Raw genomic sequence first — 26858 nt, 5'->3', positions numbered from 1 at the left:
TTTCTTAATAATTAAAAAAGTAACTTATGATTCCCAGAATTGTGCTTTTTTTTCTCTATATATCCTTTATTTATCTGTAACTAATATAACTGGGTACTTAAATTTGTAGGAAGTTGGAAGACTTCAGAATAGAGAAAGGTGAACAAGAAAGAAATCTTTATATAATTGGAAGAAAGAGGAAGACTCTCCAGTTCTCACAAAAGGTAACCTAAATTCCATTTTCTTAGGAATAAACAAATTAGAAATTGAACTGAAATTTATAGTTTTCTTTTTTATCAATGCGAATATTAGTAATATTTGTCTTCTATTTGGGATTTTAAATGGTAGACATAAAGTTGTACAGCTGTTAGGAAAAGTGACTTGAAACTTGCAGGAAGTAGCCTAATGCCTGAGAGTGCTAAAGGATTCTAGAAAATTATTGTCAGGACTTCCCTGGTGGTTAAGTGGTTAAAACTCCCCATTCCCAATATGGACGGCCTGGGAGGCTTGGGTTCAATCCTTGGTCGGGGTACTGAGATCCTGCATGCCTCATGGCATGGCCTAAGAAGAAAAAAGAAAAAATGGTTATGCTCTTAATAATCACTAGAACATTATGAGCCCATCAAAAGCATTTTGTTTCCATTCTCAATCACTTCTCCTTTCTCCTGAAGGTAATCAACTATTGACTTCTAAAGATGCTGGTTAGCTTTGTCTGTTTCTGATGTTTTTTAAATCATGCATTTATTAAAAATCTTAGATATCTAAAAAATCTTAGGTATGTGATCATGCAAAGCCCAAACCCACTTGAGAAAAATCTTATTCCTTAGTGTTTAATTGCTCATTTTAGATTTTCATAACTATCATATATGAAGCATTAGCAAGTTAATGGAATTTACACAAAATATATGCAAGATAAGTGCTACAAAACTGTGGGGAACAATGGTTGTGTTTGCAGGGTATTCTCTCTCAGTTGATCATTTAGTCTTGTGGCCGTATCATGAGAAATGGCCTGTGTGTGCCTGGCTGCCACATTCACTGTCTTGATGCCACATAAACAGTGCCTTTGTTTGTGACTTGGGCTTTAAGAATTAAATAAAAACCGTCTCTATCTTATTAATTTAAAAGTAATTCAAGTTGTTACTATGTAAAGTACTGAAAAGAAGAAAATGTTGACTATCTGAATGAGTATATCTTCAGCTTTAGTTAGGGTATTTCCTCTTGAAAAATCTTCAAAGTTAAATTTAACTACAATTTTTAAGAAATCAATTTTTTCAATTGTTTCTGCTGAAAAAATAAGTTATGAAATAGTGAAAAAAATCTGATTACAGTGCTGTTATATATTCATAGAGGGCTTCCCTGGTAGCTCAGCTGTTAAAGAATCTGTCTGTAATCCAGGAGACCCCGGTGCGATTCCTAGGTCGGGACGATCCCCTGGAGAAGGGATAAGCTACCCACTCCAGTATTCTTGGGTTTCCCTGCTGGCTCAGACAGTAAAGAATCTGCCTGTAATCCGGGAGACCCCAGTTCAATTCCGAGGTCAGGAAGAGCCCCTGGAGAAGGAATAGGCTACACATTCCAGTATTCTTGGGCTTCCTTGCTGGCCCAGATGGTAAAGAATCCACCTGCAATGCGTGATACCTGAGTTTGATCCCTAGGTTGAGAAGCTCCCTTGGAGGAGGTCAAGTCAACCCACTCCAGTATTCTTGCCTGGAGAATCCCCATGGACTGAGGAGCCTGGCAGGCTACAGTCCATGGGGTTGCAAAGAGTCAGACATGACTGAGTGACCAACCATAGCACAGCACATATATTCATAAGTTTCTAATGTGGGTATGTAATTTGATATTTTACAATCTAATTAAGTTACATCAAAAATTTATTCAAGAAACAGTTACAAAGTTAAAAAGGATAAACACTGATCTAAATGGAATCATACAGTATGTATATGTAATATTTTGTATCTGGCTTGCATTTGACCTTGCGAGATTTATCTTTGCTGTGAGTAGTTGCAGTTCAGTTGTTTTCATTATTGGATAGTATTCACACAATGAGCATGTTGCTGTTTAATTTGTTCTTAAAGGACATTTGGATTGTTTTCATATTATGAATAATAACTTAGGAATACTGCTTTGAACATTTTGTACATATTTCTTGGTATCCGTGTTTGTATTTCTTTTGAGTATATGTACTGGAGCAAAATTATTGGAGCTTATAATATGTGTATATTCAGCTGTAGTAGTTAATGCCACATGTGGTTTCAAAATGATTGAACTCTTCTATAAGGAAGGTGAGATGTGTGTTAAAATATCATTATAAGATGAGATGTATGTTAAAATATCACTGTGTTTGTAGATATCTTTGATTCTGCTTGTTTTTTATGTAGTTTGAAGCTATGTCATGTGGTGTGTATATGTGTACATATTTAGAATTTTCCTTCTTCCTACTGAATTGAACCTTTTATCATTACGAATTTATCTGTAGTAGTGCTTTAGTCTTCAGATTCTTTTGTATGAAGGTAGCTGTGCTTTTGGCTAGTGTTTGCATAGTATGTTTTTATCCTTTACTTTTCTGTCTCTTATTTTCTATCTCTTTTGTTTCTAGGCTGTTTCTTGCTGTTCTGAATTTTTTTCTGACTGAATATATTCCATTTAGTTAGTTCTCTGCAGCTGTGTGTAATCTGCTATTAAATTTGTGTTTTTAGTTTTATTGTATTTTTTTTGGTTCAGAATTTTCCATTTTCTGAAGTTCTCATTATTTATTTCCTTGAAAATTAGCCCTAGTTATTTAAAAAATCCATTTGATTATTTCAGTATCTTATTCCCCTGTTGATACGTTTCCATTCAGTATTGATTTTTTTTTTCTTTTTTTTACAGTTACATTTTCTTTGTTGCCTGTGTTTTATTTATTTATTTATGACTGTTCTGGGTCTTCATTGCTGCCCATGGGCTCTCCCTAGTTGTGGTGAGTGGGAGCTACTCTCTAGCTGTGGTGTGCAAGCTTCTCATTGTGGTGGTTTCCCTTGTTGCAGAGCACAGGCTCTAGTGTGCACTTCAAATAGTTGTGGTGCACAGCCTTAGTTGCCCTGCAGTATGTAGAATCTTCCTGGACCAAGGATTGAACCTCTGTCCCCTGCATTGGCAGGGGCTTTGTTAACTGCTGGACCACCAGGGAAATCCTGTTCCCTGTGGTTTTTCATTGAATGTTAGAGGTTAGAGATGATTTGAAGTCTCGGAATGTTTTTACTCCACGTATAATTTGCTTCTCGTAGGCTGCTTGGGCCTCTTTCAAGCTTGAATCACCTTAACCCAGACAAGGATGGACTTTTAATTCCTTGGGGTTACTGTTGGTCTGTAGTTTACTTATAGTCTAGATTGTAGTCCTTTGGGCTAACAGCCAAAGCTTGCTTACCTATATGTAGGAGACTCTGGGTTGCAATTTTTGTTAGCTTAACTCAAGAATTCAGTCTGTCAGTTTTTTGTTTATCTGCTAAATCTTTTGACTTCCTCTTCCAGAGTGAAAATCTAGGGTTCTTTTACATTGCTGATAACTTTTTTGTGTGTATTGGTCTTGTAAATCTTCATAGACTCATTAGGTATATAGTGCCCTCAAACTTTTTTAAAAAATTGTATTTGGACAGATTTTCTTGTTCTTATTGGTAGTTTTTTGGTCCCTCTGATTCACATATTCTTAGTCATGAAATTCATTAATAGGAATTGTTGCTTTAACAAAAAAAAGTACTGGCAGATTAAGGAAAGGAGTTGTTTTAAAATCAGCCAGGATATGTTGATAAAACACCCTCATGGTTATAAAAAGATGGCACTAACATGAAAATTGATTTTGTATATCAGTTCTGGGAATATATACTTTCACGGAGTGCTTTCACATACATGAATACATGATTTTGGTGTGTGAGAAATAGCATGCTCCTCCCCCCTTCACCCCCCAATGCTGCCCTTTCAGTCTAGCTATTTTACTTGGCTGATTTTAAAAGATTATTCAGTTATTTTGTTAATTAAAAAGTATTTTTAAAAATTCAAGCACGCACACATAAAAAAAATTTAAGCACAGCTGAAAAGTACTGACAACAAATCATCCAAAAAGTTAAAACCTGAAAATAAGTTGTATTGTTACTTAAGGATCATTTCAGATATTTCTCTCTGTGTATTCACACAGTGATACATTTCTTAAGATTGGTTACTGCATCATAATATAGGAATATATACTTTCACTTCTAAGATAAATACTTTAAAGTGATTTCTTTTTTTTGGATTATAGTTATTATCTTATGGTAAACCAATTAATATGATACAGTTTGGAAGATGCTGATCTAATGTGCTTATTAAATTTAGCCATGTCTTCTAATATCTTTTTTTTTTTCCTTTTTTTTTTTCGCCTTGTGTTTGTCACACACATGCCCACTTTCTGTTGTGCTGAGAAAGAGGTGCTGAGTTGTGTGGCAGTTTCTTCCCCACAGTGGAATGCCACAGCTGCTGCCTTTAAGAACAGCTGCAGACCAGTAGCTGTGGAATCTAAATATCTTAAAAGTTAAAAAGAAAAAAAAAAAGCAGAAAACAACCAATCTTGATTAACAATACGTGGCAAAAATACCCATTCAAGAATATTTTATTTTTTGAATTTACTATTATTATTTTTGTCTTAAATCCTTTAGGGACTTGATAGAATGATAAATATTTCATTGACGGTTGTACTTATTTAAGTGTTTATTCTCATCTGCACATTTGTATTTCAGTCTGATTCGGTGACTTTGATGTCACAGTCTAGACAGAGGACATGTAGGCGTAAATATCCAAATTATGGTAGAAGAAATCTTGGACGGCTTGAGTTATCTTCTGGAAATGAATCTTCAAGCTCCATAAGACATGTGAGTTTCATAACTTTAAAACATATAAAATTATCTTGAATAATAATTTGTCTTAATTCTTTACTTTGAATCTACCTTGAAATTATGTAAAAATAACAGTATTCTATTTTTTATTTTTATCATTATTATTTTTTTTTGTGGGTTTGATCCCTGGGTCAGGCAGATCCCCTGGACTGCAGTATTGTTGTCTGGGAAATGGCTACAGTTCATGGTGCAGCAAAAAGTCTGACATGACTTAGCGACTAAACTAACAACAACAACAAAAAATAAACTAACAACAATAGTATTCTCTAGAGATTAAGATGAAATTTCACATTTTGAATTTCTCTTAACAATTTTGAACAGCATTTGTACCATACCATGTACAGTGTCCAGTGGTTTTAGAATATTAACAAAATTGTGAAATGGGCTAAAGAACTAAACAGACATTTCTCCAAAGAAGACATACAGATGGCTAACAAACACATGAAAAGATGTTCATCATCACTCATTATCAGAGAAATGCAAATCAAAACCACAATGAGGTACCGTTACACACCAGTCAGGATGGCTGCTATCCAAAAGTCTACAAGCAATAAATGCTGGAGAGGGTGTGGAGAAAAGGGAACCCTCTTACACTGTTGGTGGGAATGCAAACTAGTATAGCCACTATGGAAAACAGTGTGGAGATTTCTTAAAAAACTGGAAATAGAACTGCCATATGACCCAGCAATCCCACTCCTGGGCATACACACTGAGGAAACCAGATCTGAAAGAGACACGTGCACCCTAGTGTTCATCACAGCACTGTTTATAATAGCCAGGACATGGAAGCAACCTAGATGCCCATCAGCAGACGAATGGATAAGGAAGCTGTGGTACATATACACAATGGAATATTACTCAGCCATTAAAAAGAATTCATTTGAATCAGTTCTAATGAGATGGATGAAACTGGAGCCCATTATACCGAGTGACGTAAGCCAGAAAGATAAACACCAATACAGTATACTAATGCATATATGTGGAATTTAAAAAGATGGTAATGATAACCCTATATGCAAAACAGAAAAAGAGACACAGATGTACAGAACAGACTTTTGGACTCTGTGGGAGAAGGCAAGGGTGGGATGTTCTGAGAGAATAGCATTGAAACAAGTATACTATCAAGGGTGAAGCAGATCACCAGCCCAGGTTGGATGTGTGAGACAAGTGCTCAGGGCTGGTGCACTGGGAAGACCCAGAGCGATGGGATGGGGAGAGAGGTGGGAGGGGGGATCAGGATGGGGAACACATGTAAATCCATGGCTGATTCATGTCAATGTATGGCAAAAGCCACTACAATATTGTAATTAGCCTCCAACTAATAAAAATAAACGAGAAAAACAAAAACAAAATTGTGCTGTCACCACCACTGTTTAATTTCAAAATATTTTAATCACCTAAGAAGAAACCTTATACCCATTTGCAAGTACTTCCATGGATGGGCTTGTACTCCTTCCAAGCCCCTGGCAGCCACTAATCTTTCTATTCCTGTTAATTTTTGCTTTCTGGACATTTCATTTAATAGACACATACAGAATGATCTTGTGACTGACTTTTTTCACTTAATGCTTTCAGGGCTGATTCCATGTATAAGCAGGACTTCATTCTTTTTCATTGCCCTATATTCTATTATAGGAATAGACTGCCATTTGTTTACCCACTCATCAGCTAGTGGGCATTTGTATTATTTCTACTTAAAAGAAAAAAAAGTTTTGGCTGCACTGGTTCTTTGCTGCTATGCACAGGATTTCCCTTGTTGGGGAGAGCAGGGCCTACTCTTCGTGTGGTGTGTGGGATTCTCGTTGCGGTGGCTTCTCTTGTTGTGCAGCACAGGCTCCAGGTGCATGGCTTAGATGACCCATGGCATGTGGAATCGTCCTGCACCAGGGATTGAACTGGTATCCTCTGCAGATACTTAACCACTGGACCTCCAGGGAAGTTCTGTTTCTACTTTTTGACTGTGGTGAATATTGCTGCTTATTAACATTTATGTACAGGGTTTTGTTAGGACATAAGTTTACATTTTGGTTTATATCTAGTAGTCAATTTGCTGGGTCATATTGTAACTTTGTAGTTAACCTTTTGAGGAGTTGCTAGACTGTTTTCCAAAGTGGCTGAATTTTATATTCCCAGTCAGTGGTGTATGAAGTTTCCAGTTTCTTCACATCCTTGTCCATAGTTGTTATTTAGTTAGTGGGCAGGTAGTGACTTGACAGTATAAAACTCATAGGCAGGATAGATCCAGAATTTTGGGGGTTTGAATCTTGTTTAATTTAGGGACATCCTTTAGAAAAAGTTACAAGTAGACACAAGGCCTTGATAGACAAGTTAAATTGAAAACCTCTGAAACTTAAGTTTCATTGGCTTTGTCTTAACCCTGCCTTTATCTACAGAAGTGTTTTGAGAGTTAACTGAGACAAAACATGTAAAATTTTTTCACAGAATGTGTGGTTTCCGGGTAGTAGATTTTAATAGTTTATTATTACTGTGACTTTTTTAGAAGTCTATTTTGAACATAAAAAGCAGACTTCTGTTCAGTTGATCTAGATTGGTAGGCCTAGGAATCTGTACTCCTTGAATGGCATTGGGCTCCCATTTTGAGAAACATTTTTTTTTAGAATATGTTTACTTTGCATTTTCAAATGAAGTGAGCAAAGTTGATATTTTCTTTTAGTTTTGTTTCTCCTTGGCATTTTCATTATCTGTTATGATGCACTTAATGGCTGTTACAGGAAAAGGTTGTGTCTCAGTTTAAAAGTACCTGCTTCGGGGGACTTCCCTGGTAGTCCAGTGATTAAGAATATGCCTACCTATTGCAAGAGACACAGGTTTGATCCCTGGTCTGGGAACTAAGATCCCACATGCCTTGGGGCAGCTAAGCCTATGAGCTATAACTGCTGAAACAAGAGTGCCTAGAGCCCGTGGTCTGCAACAGGAGAAGCCACCACAATGAAAAGCCTGTGCGCTGCGACTGGAGAGTAGCCTCTGCTCGCCACAACTAGAGAAAGCCTGCTTGCACCCCCTGCAACGAAGACCCAGTACAGCTGAAAACAAAACAAAACAAAAAAAACTTAGCAGCAAAGACCAGCAGTTAAAGTAGACTGCAGCTTTTAGGGTTGTGGAAATTAGTCGTTTGTTCCCCTTTCTTCCTTTAAAGACTTTATATGTTAGAGTAGTTTCAGGTTTAAAAAAAATTACATAGGTCCCATATATGGTTTCTCTTTCCTGTTAATGACATCTTGATTTAGTATAGTACACTTGCTGCAACTGATGAACCAGTTTTATACATTATCATTAACTAAATTCTGTAGTTTACATTAGGGATCACTGTGCTGTATGGGGTGTGACAGATGCATAATGTTTGGTATCTACCATAAGATACAGAATAGTTCCATTGTCTTCAACCCCGTTCTGTTGTACTTAATCATCACTTTCTTTGTCTTCTTGAGCATGGGCACCATTGATCTTTTTACCATTTCCATAGTTTTGACTTTTCTAAAATGTTAAATAGTTGGATCAAAAAGTATGTGGCCTTTTCACATTGACCCCTTTTTAGTAATGTGAGTTTAATTTTCCTCTCTGATCAGTTTCTTTTTAGCTCTGTAAGAAATTGCCAATCTCTTACCCAGAGTGGCTGTGTTACATTTTATATTCTGATCACCAGGGAATGAAAGTTCCTGTGCTCCACATCTTTGTTAAGATATTATTTCTTCCCACCTTCATCTATAGATGAACACAGTCCCAGTCAAAGTCCCAGCAAGTTAATATTGTGGATATTGGCAAAGAGATTCTGAGGTTTGTTTGGAGGGGAAAAAAAAACACCTAGAATAACTAACAATACTGAAGAGCAACAAAAGGACAGGATTGATAGCTACTACCTGACTTTAAGATTTAGTATAAATAATCTACAGTTTTTAAGACAGCATGGTACTGGTGAAAGAATAGACAAATAGATCAGTGGAACAGAATAACAAACCCAGAAATAGACCAGTACAGATAGGCTCAATTAGCGTTTGACAGAGGAGCAAAGACCACTCAATGAACAAGGCATAGTCTTTTCAACAAGTGGTATGAAACAACTGGATAGCCACATGCAAAAGAAAAAAAAAATCTAGACACAGTTTCACAAAAATTAACTCCAAATTATCATAATGTAAATGTAATAGAAAATCATAAAATTTCTAAAAGATATAAAAATCTAGATGACCTTGGGTGTGATGAATTTTAGATACAATTCCAATGCCGTGATCCATGAAAGAAAAACCTGACAATAGAAAAGCCTGAAAAATACTGTTAGGAGAATGAAAAGACAAGCCACAGACTGGGAGAAGATGTTTATAAAACTCGTATCGGATAAAGGACTTGAATTCTTAAAATTCAAGAAAAAGCTAATCAAATTTAAGAATCGACAAAAGATCCAACGGGCACTTTGTTAAAGAAGATATACAGATAGCACATAAGCATTCTAAAAGGTGCTCAACATCATATGTCATTAGAGAACTGAGAGTGTACGAGATGCTACTGCCCACGTCTTAACACTGACTTGAGTCCGAAACACTGAGAATGTTTACATTATCTTATTAACTTTGCTCAGAGAATGGTCTCTTATATCAGTTTTTTATTTGTTAATAGTAGTAGTGTTAAGTCTCACAGATATTTTCTCTTGCCTAATTCCTTGATAAGAAAAGGGATGTAGTAAAGACACTTGCTTTTTGTTTTAAGTTTACCTAATTATATTTTATTACCTGGTTAGAAGGACTGTGTGGTTTCTCTTGAGTTGTGTTATTTAAAGTTGGAGATCAAGATTTTCATTTTTCTCCTTCCGCAAATCAGGAGACTTCTTGTGATCAGAGTGAAGGTTCTTGTTCTTCTGAAGAAGAAGAATGGAAAAGTGATAGAAGAAGTGAAAGTGACAGTGAAAGTTCAAGGTACCTGTTTTTACTTGTTTTAAACTTTTAAGCGTTTTAGTCATAACCTTGAATGGAATCATACTTGAGTGACATTCAAGATGTAAGAGCTTCCATCTACCGGGTTTTTAATACATTTAAAAGGAGAAAAAACCTGGATTAACAGCTATTTCTATAGAGAATATTTTGGGTATTTTGTTTGACTATAAAACGTGTGAGCCAAAGTGTAAATATGTGTACTCAAAATAGCAATTTAGCCTTGGGCTATGTTCATAAAGAGGAATATCCAAAGTCTGTATGGTAAAATCACTGTTAAATTTATTATTAGTTATTGCATATGTTGATGGAAATTCAGTTAATTAATCAAGAAGAAAAAGGGAATATTAACCAATCAAGCCAAACTAAGGATTATAACCAGGAGGCAGATTCACAGGAAGCTCTGAGAACTGTTGGGCCTGTTGGAAGCTGAAGGCACAGTCACGTGCAATTTCAAGATAAAAGATGGTCCATTGGGATGACATTCTGCTGTTTTACGTAAATCTCGCCAAGGATACGTAGTCTAGGTCAGCTTGTACAAAGTGAGCACTAAGTACGTGTGACCCCTCCAGAGCTGGGAAAGCAGGTTATTCTTTTAAGAAGTTAAATTGCTAACGTCAGAATAAAGGAGAAAAAAGAATCTCTACTATTGAGCAGGCACTCCTGTCTGTGAGCGACTCTGGCTAACATACAATGCTGACGCCCACTGCTCATTAGGGAGGAAGGCCCAAATGGATGCACATAGAGAATTTTATGTTGAATTTTCCTTGCCCTGCCTTAAAATATAAACATTATTTTATCATACATACTAGCTTTTGTTTAGTTTTGGTATCCAAATTCATGGAAATGAAGGTGTTAGTATCTGTTCCTCATCTTGATAAAATGTCAACTTTCTTGGCCGATGCTCAAACCAGAAACCCAAACGTCATTCTCTCTTCGTAATTATTTCTGTCACCATGTCTAGAAGATTGTCTCTCCTAAATACAACTCAGAGTATTTTTGTTTCCATTGATACTTTGCTTTACAGACTACTATTATCGTACTCCTGGCTTCTTTTCTTGTCTTCTTTTATTCCATTAGGCTTAGGAGCTGGAGTGATTTCTAGGACACTTGTCTAGTTTTGTTTGTTGTAGTCTCTCAGTCGTGTCCAACTTTTTGTGACCACATGGACTGCAGCATCCCAGGCTTCCCTGTCCTTCGATGGTGAAGGACATCCTGGAGTTTGCTCAAACCCATGTCCATCGAGTCGGTGATGCCATCCAACCATCTCATCCTCTGTCACCCCCTTCTCTTGCTGCCTTCAATCTTTACCAGCATCAGGGGCTTCTCCAGTGAGTGGGCTCTTCACATTAGGTTGCTAATGTATTGGAACTTCAGCTTCAGCATTAGTTCTTCCAGTCAGTATTCAGGGTTGATTTCCTTTAGGATTGATTGGTTTGATCTCCTTGCAGTCCAAGGGACTCTTGGACAGAGTCTTCTCTAGAAGAGTCTTCTCTAGCACCACAGTTTGAAGGCATCAGTTCTTTAGTGCTTGGTCTTTTTTATGTAATTTTAGTTGGAAATATACAGAACATGAAATTGATCATTGTAAGTGTTTTTAACTGTACAGTTCAGTAGTGTTAAGTACATTTACAGTGTTGTGCATCCAGTCTCCAGAGCTCATTTCGCCTTGCAATACTGAGACATACATCCACTGAACAGCAATTCATTACTCCACCCCACCTGCCCTGGCAACCACCACCCTTGCCTTTCTGTCTCTGTATTCATTATGTTTGAATTCAACTTATCGTGAATTTTATTATATAAAGCACATGCTCTTAAGATTTTTAAAACAGCTCTTTTTATAGTGTAAAAGATAATGCAGAAATAACATTTGTAGTGAATAGCTTTTGGATATGGGTTTTATGGAGCCTGGGAGGTATGTGGTTGGGTTACGATGGCCCCAATAGAGGGTCTTTGTCCTCTTCTGTGTTTGCTAAAGCTGGCAGTGTGGTAGGGGGTAGTTTTCAAGATTAAGTTCCCTATTTGACTCTGCTTTTGCTCCAGAGTAGGCAAAGACTTGTCCCTCTCTGGGATCTTTTCTCCTATCAGGGAGAATCCCCTTCTTGGCAAGAATCTGTGCCCACTTAGAGCTTTCTGTTTGGTATGGCTCTGCTTTCCTTGTGCTTCTCAATATACTCACTGACGGGTCTGTCATTCCAGTTAACTTTTCTAGTACATTTCTGAGCTTCCTGCAGTTTAGGGAAAGTGCTGCTTTTCTGTGGGGTCTCTACTGTTTTCATAACTACATTTCATTTTTGGAAGGGGGAATTATTAGTTGGCTCTTGATGTTGTCTTCTGTAAAGTCTCATCCAAATTATACTTAAAAACATTTACTCAGGCTTAAATCCTTTTCTAATTTCCAGTGTCAGTGAACGTTGTTGTCTTTGCATGATCTTTGGTCACATCGGTATTCATTGATAGGGTAGTTGAATCTTCCAAGGCTCTTTTCTTTCCTCCTTGTTGTCTCCATCTCTCTTAAGATTGTAGGATTAATTTGCTATTCAGGCTTAGATTCTGGTTCCATACAACTTACAACTTTTCCTTTTCCAGTGACTCTTCCTCTAGGTATTCTGATTGGACAGCTGATGCAGGCATCCACCTGCAGCCTCCTTTACGAACATCATCTCGTCGACGAATTACTCGATTTTGCAGCAGTTCAGAGGATGAAATGTCTGCTGAGAATTTATCTCCTCCAAAAAGGAGACGAAAGAGAAAGAAAGAAAATAAGCCTAAAAAAGAGGTACGAAAGTATATCCTTAAAAATAACATCTATCTACACTTTCATAGTTTATATTATGTCCATGTTTAGAAATTGGATATCTTTGGGAGTTTGGAGCCTTCATTATTATTATTATTATTTTGACTCATAATGTATCATCAGGAGTCAAATGTAAAATACAAACAAACTTACTTTTGGAAAAGCTTCTTTATTATTAAAACTATCTAATCTGCTCTTAATTGAACTTGGTACTTAACACCTTTTTGAATCTGTAACTTCAGAGGGAAAGATCTGTTTTGCTCAGAACCCCACCATAACTTTTACTTCTCCTGTCAATTTCAACACCAGAAGTATGCTTCCAGGCATTTTAAGGGCCTTCTTGTTTTGTCTGCTATGTCACGTTTCCCGTTGTCGTTTGACGTGTTCTGTCTTAGTACTGTTTTCCTAATTGTAACATCCCCGTACCTCGTTACACATACAGTGCATGTGCTCCAGTTGAATATTTAAAGATGCTGTGTCTTTGTATTTAGTTATCTTTTGCTGTATAACAGATCAACAAACATGTATTATTTCATGTTTTAATGAATCAGGAATTTGGAAACTGATTAGCTGATTTTTGACTCATGAGGGTGCAGTCATCATATTGGCGTGGGTCACAGTGTTGTGAAGTCTTGACCAGAGGTGGATCTTTGAAGCTTGTTCATGGAGTAGTTGGCTGGTGGCCTCAGTTCCTCACCACATGGGTCGCTCCATAGAGCTGCTTGAGTGTCTTCTTAACTTGGTAGCAGATTGTCCCCAGAGCAAATGGAACGAAAATTAAACAAGGGCTAAACCTTTTATGACCTAGGCTTAGAAGTTGCCCATTGTTACTTATGCTTTTTTCTCTTTGTTAAAAGGAGTTGGAGCCCATACTCCAGTGGAGGAGACTTGGGCTCCACCTGCTAAAGAGGAAAGGAGGAGTATCAGAATTTGTGGTTCTGGTTTAAAATTACCAGTCTCTTTTTTAAAAAATTTTTCTTCCATTATGGTTTATCACAGCATATTGAATATAGTCCTCTGTGCTATACAGTAGACCTGTTGTTTATCCATCCTGTATGTAATAGCTTGCCTCTACCAGCCCCAGACTCCCAGCCAATCCCTCTCCCACCTCCCTTCCCCTTGAGAGCCACAAGTCTGTTATCTGCCTGTGAATCTGTTTCTGTTTTATAAAAGTGCATTAGTGTTATCTTTTAAATTCCACATGTAAGTGAACTCATGTAAAATTAGCAGTCTCAAAACCTCAAATCTAGAGGAGACTGCCTGAGATAATTAGTCTGTGGTAAAATTCACTGTGGAGTCTTGGCAAAGCATGTGTGTTAAAGAGGGTTGTTGAAGAGGGTTTACTTGGAAATAAGCCCCACTTCATAGGATGTAAGGTGAGTGCTATGAAGAATCTGTTAGAAATTCAGGAGAAAGTGCTCAGTAGATTTACAATGCTTATACAACTGATAATGTTCCTGTGTGTGTATGAACCAAATATATATGCTATTAGAAAGTAATCATTAGGTGACATGCTTATAAAACAGCCAAAGTATTTTGTTTTCAATTAAACAGTGCATGCTGCCACTTTCTAGCCTATGAAACTTTGTACTCTTCCCCTTGGCAGAATTTGCGGAGGATGACTCAGACAGAGCTTGCAGACGTGGAACATTTATATGAATTTCATCCTCCAGTTTGGATAACTGACACCACACTTCGAAAATCTCCTTTTGTTCCTCAAATGGGTGATGAGGTGAGAGTTAAAGAGTTTAAAAATATGAATATGGATCATAAAATTAATATTACTCTTAGGTTTTTATTTTTAAATGTCTATTTCCCTTTTGTAGGTAATATATTTTCGACAGGGTCATGAAGCTTATATTGAGGCTGTCAGAAGAAATAACATTTATGAACTGAACCCTAACAAGGAGCCATGGAGAAAAATGGATCTTAGGGTAAGATGATGGCATTATGAAATCTTAAACATTTAGCACGTTCATATGTAGTTATTTATAAATCCATTTAAGAGACACTCTGGAGGCATGCCATATTACTATCTTTCCATTAATTTCCACCTTAACATTTTTGCTGTTAACCTGCTAAGCATTAAGGTCTAGTCAGAAGACATGCTTATTGGTGGACACTCTGTATACTGCTAGAAGGCATCTTGACTATATTACCATTAATTTTAAAATGCTTGTACCCAGGACAGATTTTGAAAAGACGTGCAAGTCTCCAAAAAGCAAACAAAAAAATTCGTAAAAAAGTTTCAATGACACACATAAAGTACAGGAAAAACTTTAGCTTCCCTGTACTTTGTATACATATTTTTAACATTTAAAGAAAAATACCATGTTCTAACAAGTAGCAGCAAAGGTTTTGGTTTATTAATAGTTATTCAACTTGGTGATAAAGGTGCAAGAAACAAGTCCAGGCTCCCTAGAGGATATCTTGGTAATTAGAATTAAAACTGAAAATATTTACATCTTTAAAATAGTGATTTTACTTTTGGTAATTTAGGAAACAACCAAAAGTGCATACAAATTTATGAGCAAGGTAATTCCATATCACTGTTTATAAAAACCAAAAATTAGTAAAAAATCCAAATATCCCACAATACCCAATGAACCAAATCATGATATGTTTCTATATTTGGTTACTATGTAGAGCCCACCATGTAACTGAAAGTTGTAAAGTATTTGTTAAATGAATGTTGCATTTTCATAATGTACCAGTATGAGGAAAAAGGGGATGTGAAATTACAGTTTTAGTTACAAAAAAATTTTAAAGGCATGGGGTCAACCAAAATAAATACAAATGTCAGTGGTGATTAAATGTAGAATAGTTTTATAGGTAATTTTTATTTTTTATGCTTCATATTTTTGAATACTTTGATTAACTGTGGAAGGTGAAAAAACTGCTTCTGTGCAATTAGCTTTAGATACATTGAGATGTATGTCTCTTTTACTTACTACTGTGTACCTGAGGACAGTTGATTCTCATTTTTCATGAATTTTTCTTTGCAGCTTGCCTATTCACTGTATACCATTTGTAACACCAGAATCAATATTCAACATACTTTCTAGTCATTTTGGAGACATGCATAGCTTGGCAAAAATTTGATTTGCCCTCTTAACGTTTTTCTTAGCTGGGGTTGAACAAGATGAGCTGCTTTTGAGCTCTCATGTTGTAAATAAGTGTTCTTTTCATTTTATTCATTGCCACATTAAATTTTTTCACATTTTTGTGCTTTTTTGTTGGTGACTTGCTGTTTAAAATGGTCCCCAAACATAGTGCTCAAGTACTGTCTTGTGTTACTAAAAACAAGAAAGTGATGATGTACCTTATGTAGAAGGTCTGTGTTAGATTAGCTTCACTGAGACATGAGTCATAGTGTGCTGTTGGCTTTGAGTCCAGTGTTAATGACTCAGCACATATATTAAAGGAGGTTTTTTAACACCGAGATTCATATTACACAAGATACTATATTAATTAGGTGACTGAAATGTTGTGACTTGTAGCAACCTGAGCTTGTTTTTCCTTCAGAAGCAGTGGTTCAGTATTTACTGTGAACTCACTGATGTCCTGTTTTAGGTGGCCCTGTAGAATAATAAGAATGCTGCAGATAATGAGAATCAACTGCACTTTCAGCATTTTGGCATATTATAACTATAACGTTTTGTGCAGTGAATAAGTGGATGAATGATCTCCTACTGTTAGCGTTAAGGAAGCAGATATTGGGAGAAGTCTCATTAATGAGTAGGATGCTCTCTGACAATAGGAACCTCTCCTGTTGCCTTACTTACCCCAACTGCCTGGAGTAGGTCACAACACACAGTAGATTTTCATATAAACAAGTATTTATGGCAATGTATCAGGTTGAAATTTAATATCAAATTTTTGAAGAATAGTAAGCCAAATGCTTATATATTTTTATTTGCATAATACAAAATTATGTAAATGAAAATGTATCTCTAGAAAGAGAAGAATGTCAGAAGGAAGTTCCAATTGTATACAGTGGTTGTCTTTAGATACTGAGCTGATGGGTGATTTGTGTCCTCCTCCTTTTGTTGTGTTTTTTCCTAATTTTAGTATATTGCTTACATTAGAAAATGTTTAAATACACCTTCAAAAAGATGTGAATATTTAGCAAAAAATGACTGTAATTAGTGGTAAATTAAATCCCTCCTCTGGTTTGAAATCCTGAATTGTGAGTTGACTTAATTTGGGAATATGGGGAGAATTAATCATCTTGAGGAATTGCTTTATTTTAACCATATATCCTTTTTAAAATATCTGTTACAGGATCAAGAATTGGTCAAAATAGTTGGAATACGATATGAGGTTGGACCCCCTACACTTTGTTGCCTCAAACTAGCATTTATAGATCCTGCAACTGGAAAACTTATGGACAAATCTTTCTCTATTAGGTACATGTTGTATTTTTTAAATGGAGTTACTTAAATTTAGATTTTCCCTCCTGCCTGGTTAGTATGTCCTTTCCATTCAGCTGCAGGGTAAATAGTAGAGCACTGTGGACAGCACAGGTGTGAGCTGCAGGTCAGATAGAGGAGACCCACATAAGTAAAAATCCTGGGTCTGCAGTGACAGTTAGGCAGGATTGTGTCAATTAACATTTTCCATGCCACTTAAATGTGTAGAGAATTCTGGCCTGTAGTGGAGATGGCATCTACATTTGTTTTTCAGAAAACGTTAGAATAATTTTCTAAACCTGTGCCGTCCAGTGTGGTAGCTGTCAGCCAGATGTGGCTGCCAGGAACTTGAACTGTTGCTAATTTGAATTGAGTGTGATGTAAGTTTACACACTGGATTTTGAAGGCTTGGATAATGTAAAATATTTCATTATTTTGTATTAATTATTTGGTAAAACAATATTTAGGCTATATTGGGTTAAATAAAATACACTTAAAATTAATTTCACTGGTTTCTTTTTACTTTAATAAGGCTAGTCGAAAATTAAAAACTACATATATGGGCCCCATTGTAGTTTCTTTGGACATTGTTGTTCTGGACTATAACCTGCTATGAAGGAAATTTAACGATCTTTTATTTTTGTTTAGATACCATGATATGCCAGATGTTATTGACTTTCTTGTATTGCGTCAGTTTTATGATGAAGCAAGACAGAGGAATTGGCAGTCTTGTAAGTCTGTTCTTATTGGATTTTATGAATACCCTGAGAAATTAATCTCTCATTGATCTGAATTTTTTGGTTGTGGTGCTGCTTATTATGGAGGATGGAAACATGTAAATTCTGGAAAGAAATATAAGTGACTGCTAAGTATATTTTGCTTAGGGCTTAGTATGATATGTGACATTTCGGAAGAATGATTTCTTACTCCTTGATTATAGGCTAGAGTACATCTTTTATTTCCTTTCAGACTGGTCTACACTGCATTATCTCCATCTACTATGTGACACTGGTATAATCCATAAAATTACCTCTGATATAAAACAATCAGAAGGTTGAAAAATGATGCAGATGTTACACTGATAGTGTTCTGGTCTATCAGAATATCTTGCCTTTGATACTATATCAACCTAGACGTAAATAGAATGACTTGAGAAAACTATTCCTTTAATAAATTAAAAATTTGTATAAAATTGACATTTTATAACCATGAATTATATAGGTGGACAGAAAAAATAAAATCACCTAAATGTAGGCACTAATTTTTAATGTGGGCATTTGAATGTGGTTTGAATGTTGTTTTTGTGGTGACTGTTTAGAGCAGGCCAGTGGGCTGGCTTGCTTAGGCTTGTGTGGTCGTTAATTTCCTCAGGATATAATTGACGGCTGTCATGAGGCCGGCGCCTGTCATAGCTGTTTCCCAGTTCCGCATGTGTTGCTGTTGAGCATGCAGTGCTGTCTGGGGAGCTCATGTATTAAGCTGACTGCAGGCACCTAGAACAGCTCATTCTCCATTTATCAGTTTTAGTGAAGTACTCTGTTCTACCTCCACTGTGTCAGCTCATGTACACATTCATAAATGATGCTAAGACCTCATTAATTTTTCTAATTTCTGTTACCTTTTTCTACAGGCAATACAAATAGGTAAATTTTAGATAAATTCCCTGAGTCCCTATTTGGAATGAAATCTTTTCAGAGAATATGACTTCTCTTGGTATACTAGTTTAATGTTAATGTCCACTCAGGTAATCAGGGTTATTTTGGGGACTGAGGAGATGAAAGTTTTCTTGAAGAAGAACATCTAGCCACCAAAAAGAAAACAAAAACCAGACAACTGGAATATATGGAAGTTAACATTGTACAGCCAAGTCCCAAAGAACTTGATAGTTTCTTAGCTATTCCTGTTTTTCAACCCCCATAATGTGTAAATTATAAGCTCTCATTCTGTTTCAATAAGGTGCCCATTTAAAAAAGAATTTTAACTTTGATTCTCTACAAGAAGAATGACTAATTTTAAGATAAGATATTATTTGATTTATCTGTGTCATAGGAGTTGTATAAATTTAAATTGTTAATGTTATTAGCAAATTGATATATCAGATTTGGTTGTCTCTTATAGGTGACAGGTTCCGTTCTATCATTGACGATGCTTGGTGGTTTGGAACGGTGCTACGTCAAGAGCCATATCAGCCACAGTACCCTGATAGTCATTTCCAGTGTTACATTGTGAGGTTTGTATGTCAATGAAAATGGTCCTCTGCCAACATTTGTTCACTGTGACAGGTTGTAATATAGATCACTAATGTGTTTCAGGTTAATAAAAATAACACCATCTAATTTGTTATTATGTCAGTCTCACACTTGTAGAGTCTTTCTAGCATGCCTCTGTTGCTAGTCCCTTCGTTGGTATAGGTTCCCCTTGCTTCCCAGGGGCCTTTTGTGTAGCTCTGACTCAGTGTAAAATATCTACCTGCCAATGCAGGAGACATAGGAGATGTGGGTTTGATCCCTAGGTTGGGAAGATCCCCTGGAGAAGGTCATGGCAATCCACTCCAGTATTGTTGCCTAGAGAATCCCCGTGGATAGAGGAGCCTGGCAGACTACAGTCCATGGGGTTGCAAAGAGTCAGACATGATTGAGTGACTGAGCACGGCATTTCCTCAGCCTGGTGTTGCAGGATCATTTCATTGTTCAGGAGCACATATTACTCCATTTGCCTTGTTCAGAAAAAGTCTTTGCTGTCTTTCCATTGGCTGTGGAAACAAAGTCCACATTCTGAAGCATGGCATTCAAGGCTTTCACACAGTCTTTCTTCACTTACCCTGGGTACAGGCCACACAAGATTTTTGGTTCTGTTTTTGAACGTGCCATACATTTTTATACTTCTTTATATGAAGAAGGAAATAGCAACCCACTCCAGTATTCTTGCCTGGAGAATTCTGTGGACGGAGGAGCCTGGTGGGCTGCCGTCCATAGGGTCGCACAGAGTCGGACATGACTGAAGCAATTTAGCATGCATGCATGCTTTATCATGTATCCTGAAAAACTCTCACTGTTAATACTTAAACTTTCATTGCTACAGTGAGGTTAATTTTTGCATTTTCTATCTTTTTGTTTACTCTAATAGTGGATACCTAGTTACTAGCCAGAAATTGCCTTTGTGGAAGGCTAACCAAACCTTTTCGGTCTTAACAGGTGGGACAATACTGAAATTGAAAAACTTAGCCCATGGGATATGGAACCAATACCTGACAATGGTATGTAGTTTTTAAATGATGAAAATATGTTTTCAGTATTTAATCTTATTCATGTACATAGAGTGCATTTGTGGTCTTTGAGAAACATTAAAATTATTATGGTAACTGAGCTTCAGTAAAATAAGTGAACAGAATTATGTGTATCTGGCTCCTTAATTCTTATCCTGTTTCCAGCCTGTTTCTGACTATATCTTAGTCACCAGCTATCATTTCTCATGTAACTATGTATTTATCTCTTCTTGACCTCGTTCATGAACCCTCCATTTCCTTTTCCTCATCCTTATTTTAGTACCCTGTTTGTTTCTTCAAAGAAAAGTCTAATTTGACTTCTGTCTGTCTCTTGCGTTATGTCAGCTTGCCGGTCTTACTAGGGTTTGTCTGTTCCTTTCCTGTTAGAGGTAAGTGTCTGTTCCAGCAGCAGCCTCTTCTGCAGTGCCTGCTGTCCCCTGCTTTGAGCTTCTCTCAGACCCGGTATTGACACTGAGTTCATTGCCTTCAACAATGAAACTTTCCCATCTCCATTCAAGTTTAAATTTGTGTCTTGTACCTTTAAAACAGCTCTCATTACATTTTCTTCAACATTTTAGCTACTGAATTAACTTCACTCCTGTTAAACTTTTTGAAGGAGTGCCCTGTATCTCTTGTCTCCATCTCTCCTCTGTCAGGCTTTTCTTTTATATTAGTGTGGATTGAACATAAAAACATGCAAAAACTTTTTTCCTTCTACCTCCACTTATTGACACATGAAACTTTTGCTCTGTGTGGTGTTCCTATGTCCACCTTAGGGGTCAAGCCCTTTTCCTTCATGTGTTATTCACTGACATATCTCCATCAACTGTTGTCTTGCTTTACTTTGGAAATGAGTTTTTCCAGAAATATTTGAAAAAACAACTACCATTCTTGACAGTCACCAGTGACTTTGTCATTAAATCTTCTTTTGAGCTTAGTATCTTAATAAATAATACTTAGAAATGTGAAATGAAATTTTGCATTGTATAATGCATATATAGATAAGTGAAAATCAACACTTTTTGAGGTCTTACTTTGTTGCTAAGGACTTCATGTGTATCATTTCATTTAATCTTTCTCTGAGGTGATGCTCTGTTATTAATTTCACAGGTGAAGGAATGCAGACTCAGGAGAGTCTCCAGTAGCTGGTTCTGAGTTGCACAGCTCTGAAAAGGATAGGATTAGGATTCTAAGCTGTCTGGCATCAGCCCGTGTTTTTAACAGCCAGTTGTAGATGCTTCTGTCTAAACAATGCCAAATTAGTGAAAGCACTCACATAGAAAGATTTTACATGTTTATGAGGCCATGAAGTCCTTGGAAGAGTTGTCAAACATCATGAATAGGCAGAAAGATAAATTTGGAGGTGTATGAAGAAATGCTCATTTGCATTATCAGTCTTGGAAATGTGCATTAAGTAATAATAAAATATTGTTTTACATATCAGATTGTTAGAGTGATACATTTGTCTTCCAGACTTGCTGACATTTTTCTCCTTTTTAAATAATTTTTAAGAAACTATTCTCTGAATATTTACATTGCCTCTTGTTCTTTTTTAAAATGCGCATGCTCTTTTAAAACAATGTTTTGTAGTATTCTTGAGCTTGAAATTATTTCAAAATGAAATGTTTAAAAAGTACAGTAAAAATTGACAATGGAAAGTACAAAGAATTTCTGAACGCCCAGCTTTCTCAAATGTTAGCATCTTCCGTAGTGCAATGCAGTCATCAAAATCAGGAAATACCCTTAATAACAATTATAATCCTCCCAGCCTTTTCCAGGTTTTTGCCATAGTCCTAATGTTTTTTTATAGCTTGGATAAACAACAGAATGGGAAAGACTAGAGATCTCTTCAAGATTGGAGATACGAAGGGAACATTTCATGCAAAGATGGGCTCAATAAAGGACAGAAATGGTAGGGACCTAACAGAAGCAGAAGATTATTAAGATGAGGTGGCAAGAATACACAGAAGAACTGTACAAAAAAGATCTTCACGACCCAGATAATCACGACGCTGAGATCACTCACCTAGAGCCAGACATCCTGGAATGTGAAGTCAAGTGGGCCTTAGGAAGCATCACTACAAACAAAGCTAGTGGAAGTGATGGAATTCCAGTTGAGCTATTTCAAATCCTGAAAGATGACGCTGTGAAAGTGCTGCACTCAATATGCCAGCAAATATGGAAAACTCAGCAGTGGCCACAGGACTGGAAAAGGTCAGTTTTCATTCCAATCGCAAAGAAAGGCAATGCCAAAGAATGCTCAAACTACCACACAATTGCACTCATCTCACGTGCTAGTAAAGTAATGCTTAAAATTCTCCAAGCCAGGCTTCAGCAATACATGAACTGTGAACTTCCAGATGTTCAAGCTGGTTTTAGAAAAGGCAGAGGAACCAGAGATCAAATTGCCAACATCCGCTGGATTATCTTAAAAGCAAGAGAGTTCCAGAAAAAGATCTATTTCTGCTTTATTGACTATGCCAAAGCCTTTGACTGTGTGGATCACAATAAACTGTGGAAAATTCTTTTTTTTTTTTAAACTGTGGAAAATTCTTAAAGAGATGGGAATAACAGACCACCTGACCTGCCTCCTGAGAAATCTGTATGCAGGTCAGGAAGCAAGTTAGAACTGGACATGGAACAACAGACTGGTTCCAAATAGGAAAAGGAGTACGTCAAGGTTGTATATTGTCACCCTGCTTATTTAACTTACATGCAGTGTACATCATGAAAAACGCTGGGCTGGAAGAAGCACAAGCTGGAATCAAGATTGCTGGGAGAAATATCAATAACCTCAGATATGCAGATGATGCCACCTTTACGGCAGAAAGTGAAGAACTAAAGAGCCTCCTGATGACAGTGAAAGAGGAGAATGAAAAAGTTGGCTTCAAGCTCAACATTCAGAAAACCAAGATCATGGCATCTGGTGCCATCACTTCATGGCAGATAGATGGGGAAACAGTGGAAACAGTGTCTGACTTTATATTTTTGGGCTCCAAAATCACTGCAGATGGTGACTGCAGTCATGAAATTAAAAGACATTTACTCCTTGGAAGGAAAGTTATGACCAACCTAGAGACAGCATATTAAAAAGCAGAGATATTACTTTGTCAACAAAGGTCCATCTAGTCAAGGCTATGATTTTTCCAGTGGTCATGTATGGATGTGATAGTTGGACTATAAAGAATGCTGAGCACTGAAGAATTGATGCTTTTGAAGTGTGGTGTTGGAGAAGACTCTTGAGAGTCCCTTGGACTGCAAGGAGATCCAACCAGTCCATCCTAAAGGAGATCAGTCCTGGGTGTTCTTTGGAAGGACTGATGTTGAAGCAGAAACTCCAGTACTTTGGCCACCTGATGCAAAGAGCTGACTCATTTGAAAAGACCCTGATGCTGGGAAAGATTGAGGGCAGGAGGAGAAGGGAATGACAGGGGATGAGATGGTTGGATGGCATCACCGACTCAATGGACATGGGTTTGGGTGGACTCCGGGAGTTGGTGATGGACAGGGAGGCCTGGTGTGCTGCAGTTCATGGAGTCACAACGAGTCGGACATGACTGAGCGACTGAACTGAACTGGGTTTCATTGCCATGTCTTCTCCATTTCCTTTAGTCTGTGGTCCCTGAATTTTCTCATTATCTTTCACACCCATGATACCTTTGAAGAGCACTGGCCACTTTGTAGAATCTCCCTCAGTTTGGGTTTGTCTGATGTCCCCCATGATTAATTCTGGAGTTTGCATGTTTGGCAGTCGTGTCAGAGAAGTGATGTTGTGGCTTTCCCAGTACATCCTATAGGAGGCATCTGATAATAGTTTGTCCTATTACTGGGAATGTTAACTTTAATCATTTGATTTAAGTGGAGTCGGCCAGGTTTGTCCGCTACAAATTAGCTTCTTTTTCCTTTGGTTAGTATCCTGTTTATGAACTTGGGCAGCTGAATTTAAAATATAGTGTATATTTGGTTTCTCGTTTGATTTTTTTTTTTCTTTTGTTTTTTTTTTTGCTGAAATCATAGTTGATCCACCTGAAGAATTAGGCGCTAGTATTTCTGTCACTTCAGATGAGCTAGAGAAATTGCTCTACAAACCCCAAGATGGTGAATGGGGTCAGAAATCAAGAGATGAAGAATGTGAACGAATTATTAGTGGTATAGATCAACTTTTGAATCTTGGTAAGTTTTTTATGGGGAAAAGTTTGATTTTCATGATTTCTTTTCCACAGAGGTATTTTAAAACAGTAATGTGATCATGTTCTTTTATTACAATTTCCATTTGTTACTTTTGTGGTAAGCCTGCAGTGTTGATGGTAGCTCTGTTTTATGAATGATTTGTTGAGAAATGTCCCGTAGAGGTCGTGAACTTAGATGAAGTTTCTTCCTTCTGCCGTTACAGATATCGCAGCAGCTTTTGCAGGTCCGGTTGATTTGTGTACATACCCGAAGTACTGTACTGTAGTGGCTTACCCAACTGATCTGTACACCATTCGAATGAGACTTGTGAATCGATTTTACAGGTGAGTAGAAACTTTAAAGATAATTTGGGCTGTACCAGTTAGAGTGAAAAGAGGTAGTAGTGGTTGACAGTTCTGGAGTGGGGGCTGATTCACATTATTTTCCATTTCATTCTCTTCTTTCATTATAGTCATTTCTTGGTCCTGTGTGTAAGACAGGGTTAGATGCCTGTGGGTAGGTATGGATAGAACCTGGGCAAGGAAAGTGACACATTTCATTCTTTAGTCTTTAGTATTCTGTTTTTCTTTTTTTTTTCATTTATTTTTGTTAGTTGGAGGCTAATTACTTTATAATACTGTAGTGGTTTTTGCCATACATTGATATGAATCAGCCATGGATTTACATGTGTTCCCCATCCCGATCCCCCCTCCCGCCTCCCTCCCCATCCGATCCCTCTGGGTCTTCGCAGTGCACCAGGCCCGAGCACTTGTCTCATGCATCCAGCCTGGGCTGGTGATCTGTTTCACCCTTGATTATATACTTGTTTCAATGCTGTTCTCTCAGAACATCCCACCCTCGCCTTCTCCCACAGAGCCCCAAAGTCTGTTCTATACATCTGTGTCTCTTTCTGTTTTACATATAGGGTTATCGTTACCATCTTTTTAAATTCCATATATATGCGTTTGTATACTGTATTGGTCTCTATCTTTCAAAAGCTGCTCCATTTAAATATAAAATTTAGTTAATAATTTTTCTTGGGCTCCAAAATCACCGCAGATAGTGACTTCAGCCATGAAATTAAAGGACGCTTGCTCCTTGGAAGAAAAGCTATGACCAACCTAGACAGCATATTGAAAAGCAGAGACATTACTTTGCTGACAAACCATATCAGTCAAAAGTATGGAAAGTAATTACTGGAAAGTAATCATGTATGGATGTGAGAGTTGGACCATAAAGAAAGCTAAGTATCGAAGAATTGATGCTTTTGAACTGTGCTGTTAGAGAAGACTCTTGAGAGTTCCTTGGAATGCAAGGAGATCAAACCGGTCAATCCTCAAGGAAATCAGTCCTGAATATTCACTGGAAGGACTGATGTTGAAGCTGAAACTCTAATCCTTTGGACACCTGATGTGAAGAACTGATTCCTTGGAAAAGACCCTGATGCTGGGAAAAGATTGAAGACAGGAGGCGAAGGGGACGACAGAGGATGAGATGGTTTTATGGCATCACCATAAAACTCGATGGACATGAGTTTGAGCAAGCTTCAGGAGTTGGTGATGGATAGGGAAGCCTGGCGTGCTACAGTCCATGGGGTCACAGAGTCAGACACGACTGAGCAGCTGAACTGAGTTAATAATTGGACTTTGACCTTTGAAAATTAATTTCCTGGAATCAACTTTTTGTCTCTGGCTTTTATAGTGCTGAAAAACCATAAAATTTCCCAATCTCAATGATTTTTTTTTTTAAGTAGGTGATGGTATTTTATTCTGTATGATTCAGCAACTTTGAGAAATTATCTTCACAAAATACTGACTTCTTGTTCATATTGTTGGTGTTAATTTACCCCTGCAGTGTTGCAAACATGGGTTTAGTCAGAAACTACTTTGTCAGTCTGTAGTCAGATTGAGTTTATTAGGATTGATGGTATTTAACACATTTCATTCATTGAGTGTATAGCTTCAAACATGCCTAAAGGCAGTGTGAAAAGGAAGAGTTGCCTTTTTGGTTTTCTGGATGTGATTAAGTGATCTGTTAAGATTTTCAGTCCTTAAATGTATTCTCTGCAGTTCAGCTTCTAATACAACTGCTATGACTGTGATGAAGTTGACAGCATTATTTTACTGTATCATACGGGCTTAACATGCAGGATTTTTAAACTTGGTTTCTGTATTTTCTTTTTTAAACCCTAACTTCCTTGTTGTTTACTTTGAAGGAGGCTATCTGCGTTAGTTTGGGAAGTCAGATATATAGAACACAATGCCAGAACATTTAATGAACCTGAGAGTGTAATTGCAAGATCAGCTAAGAAGATAACAGACCAGCTTTTAAAATTTATCAAGTAAGTGACCTCATGTTATAGATGTTGTGGAAACGTTACTTTGC

At 37.1% G+C, this 26858-nt stretch overlaps 1 protein-coding gene and 1 non-coding gene across 2 annotated transcripts in view; one reads left to right on the top strand and one right to left on the bottom strand.

Annotated features, from left to right (window-relative positions):
• BRWD1 (bromodomain and WD repeat domain containing 1) overlaps positions 1-26858 on the top strand; it is a 123660-nt gene that overhangs the window by 59172 nt on the left and 37630 nt on the right. The window contains exons 20-32 of the mRNA XM_043474437.1: positions 110-203; positions 4728-4859; positions 9717-9811; positions 12419-12608; positions 14233-14358; positions 14453-14560; positions 16911-17035; positions 17687-17769; positions 19157-19268; positions 20233-20294; positions 24321-24476; positions 24697-24817; positions 26689-26814. Of these exons, the coding sequence (XP_043330372.1) occupies positions 110-203; positions 4728-4859; positions 9717-9811; positions 12419-12608; positions 14233-14358; positions 14453-14560; positions 16911-17035; positions 17687-17769; positions 19157-19268; positions 20233-20294; positions 24321-24476; positions 24697-24817; positions 26689-26814 (1530 nt within the window). The remainder of the gene's footprint in view (positions 1-109; positions 204-4727; positions 4860-9716; positions 9812-12418; positions 12609-14232; positions 14359-14452; positions 14561-16910; positions 17036-17686; positions 17770-19156; positions 19269-20232; positions 20295-24320; positions 24477-24696; positions 24818-26688; positions 26815-26858) is intronic.
• Positions 4372-4505, bottom strand: LOC122445670. Its single transcript, XR_006270626.1, has one exon. It is a non-coding gene; the product is annotated as a small nucleolar RNA SNORA41 (small nucleolar RNA).

Source organism: Cervus canadensis, chromosome 7 (assembly GCF_019320065.1).
Source record: "Cervus canadensis isolate Bull #8, Minnesota chromosome 7, ASM1932006v1, whole genome shotgun sequence".
Taxonomy (NCBI): Eukaryota; Metazoa; Chordata; class Mammalia; order Artiodactyla; family Cervidae; genus Cervus; species Cervus canadensis.
This window is presented reverse-complemented; position numbering and strand designations above follow the sequence as displayed.